The sequence below is a fragment of the Calidris pugnax genome, unplaced genomic scaffold (genome assembly GCF_001431845.1).
Source record: "Calidris pugnax isolate Ruff unplaced genomic scaffold, ASM143184v1 C14646860, whole genome shotgun sequence".
Taxonomy (NCBI): Eukaryota; Metazoa; Chordata; class Aves; order Charadriiformes; family Scolopacidae; genus Calidris; species Calidris pugnax.
Genome location: NW_015093140.1, coordinates 1 through 1,009, shown reverse-complemented (window position 1 = coordinate 1,009; position 1,009 = coordinate 1). Strand labels below are relative to the sequence as shown.

The 1,009-nt window shown below is 52.2% G+C and overlaps 1 gene segment (V, D, J or C); it reads right to left on the bottom strand.

Moving 5' to 3' along the window:
- Positions 1–330: 330 nt before the first annotated feature.
- Positions 331–858, bottom strand: LOC106900674 (the record flags this gene model as incomplete). The annotated part of the segment is given in 2 exon segments: positions 331–653; positions 770–858. Coding segments are annotated over 2 exon segments (366 nt in total), but the record flags the coding sequence as incomplete, so codon positions are not given.
- Between the last annotated feature and the right edge of the window lie 151 nt (positions 859–1,009).

The window sequence follows — 1,009 nt, the reverse complement described above, 5'->3', positions numbered from 1 at the left end:
CAAGATGGAAATGCGACCCCTTTCCATTGAATAAATCCTTACAACCGGATCGCTGACACGCTTGAGCAAGAAGGAGCAGAAGGAATGGAGAGGATGGGTTGGACCTTCACGGTTCCCTTTGCACTGTGCATTTGCTCCGTCGAAATCTCTAGCTTTTGGCAGCTGATACTTCCACGATGCCGGCCAGCACCAAGCATGTCCTGCTTCTCCAGAGCCTGCGCCGAAGCCAGACAGCTCGTCCACACGGGGGGGTGGGAGTTGGGATCTTTCAAGTTGTTTGTGGTTGGGATGCTGAGGGAGTATTTGTCTCAGTGATCTCAGAGTTCCTACCACGGTGACTGTATACCAGTAGGCACAATAGTAGGTAGCAGTGTCGTCTGGAATGACATCATTTATGGTAAGAACACACAGTTTCTGGCTAGAATCTTTTTCAACCTTGTACCTGTGCGCTTGGAAGCCCTCATCTACTACTTTTGTCCCTGCTATATAGAGAATCCTCTCTGGAGCTTTATTTGCCTTCTGTTGATACCAGTGTATGGGGGTGCCATCAAAATTTCCTGAGACGCCTTTGAAGTGACATTCCAGACTCACACTTCCTTTAGACTTGGTGAAAGAGAGAGGCCTCTGCGTGGGAATTTCTTGTGCAAATCCACCTGCCAAAAAGAGAGAAGAAATGATGTCATGAGCTGGATGAGGGCTCTGGGAAGATGCCTGTCAGCAGAGCCACGGGTGCCTGTGAGGAAAGGTAAGGAAGTCCAGAAGCACTTACAAGACCAAGCAGCCGTGGACACAAGCGCTGCCAGCAGCAGCATGTTTGCTTCTCATGCCCTGCTGTCGCTGAGACTCAGGAGAAGGAACCTGGCCCTGGTGCAGAGTGAGGAGCAGCTGATGGGAGGAGCAGGGGACTCCCTCGGGTGGCAGCTGGTGACACTGTGTGTCAAGCCAGAGGAAGGTGTTCCCTGAGCTCCTGAGGGGAGCAGTGGGGACAGGGGAGGGGAAGGAAGGGAAG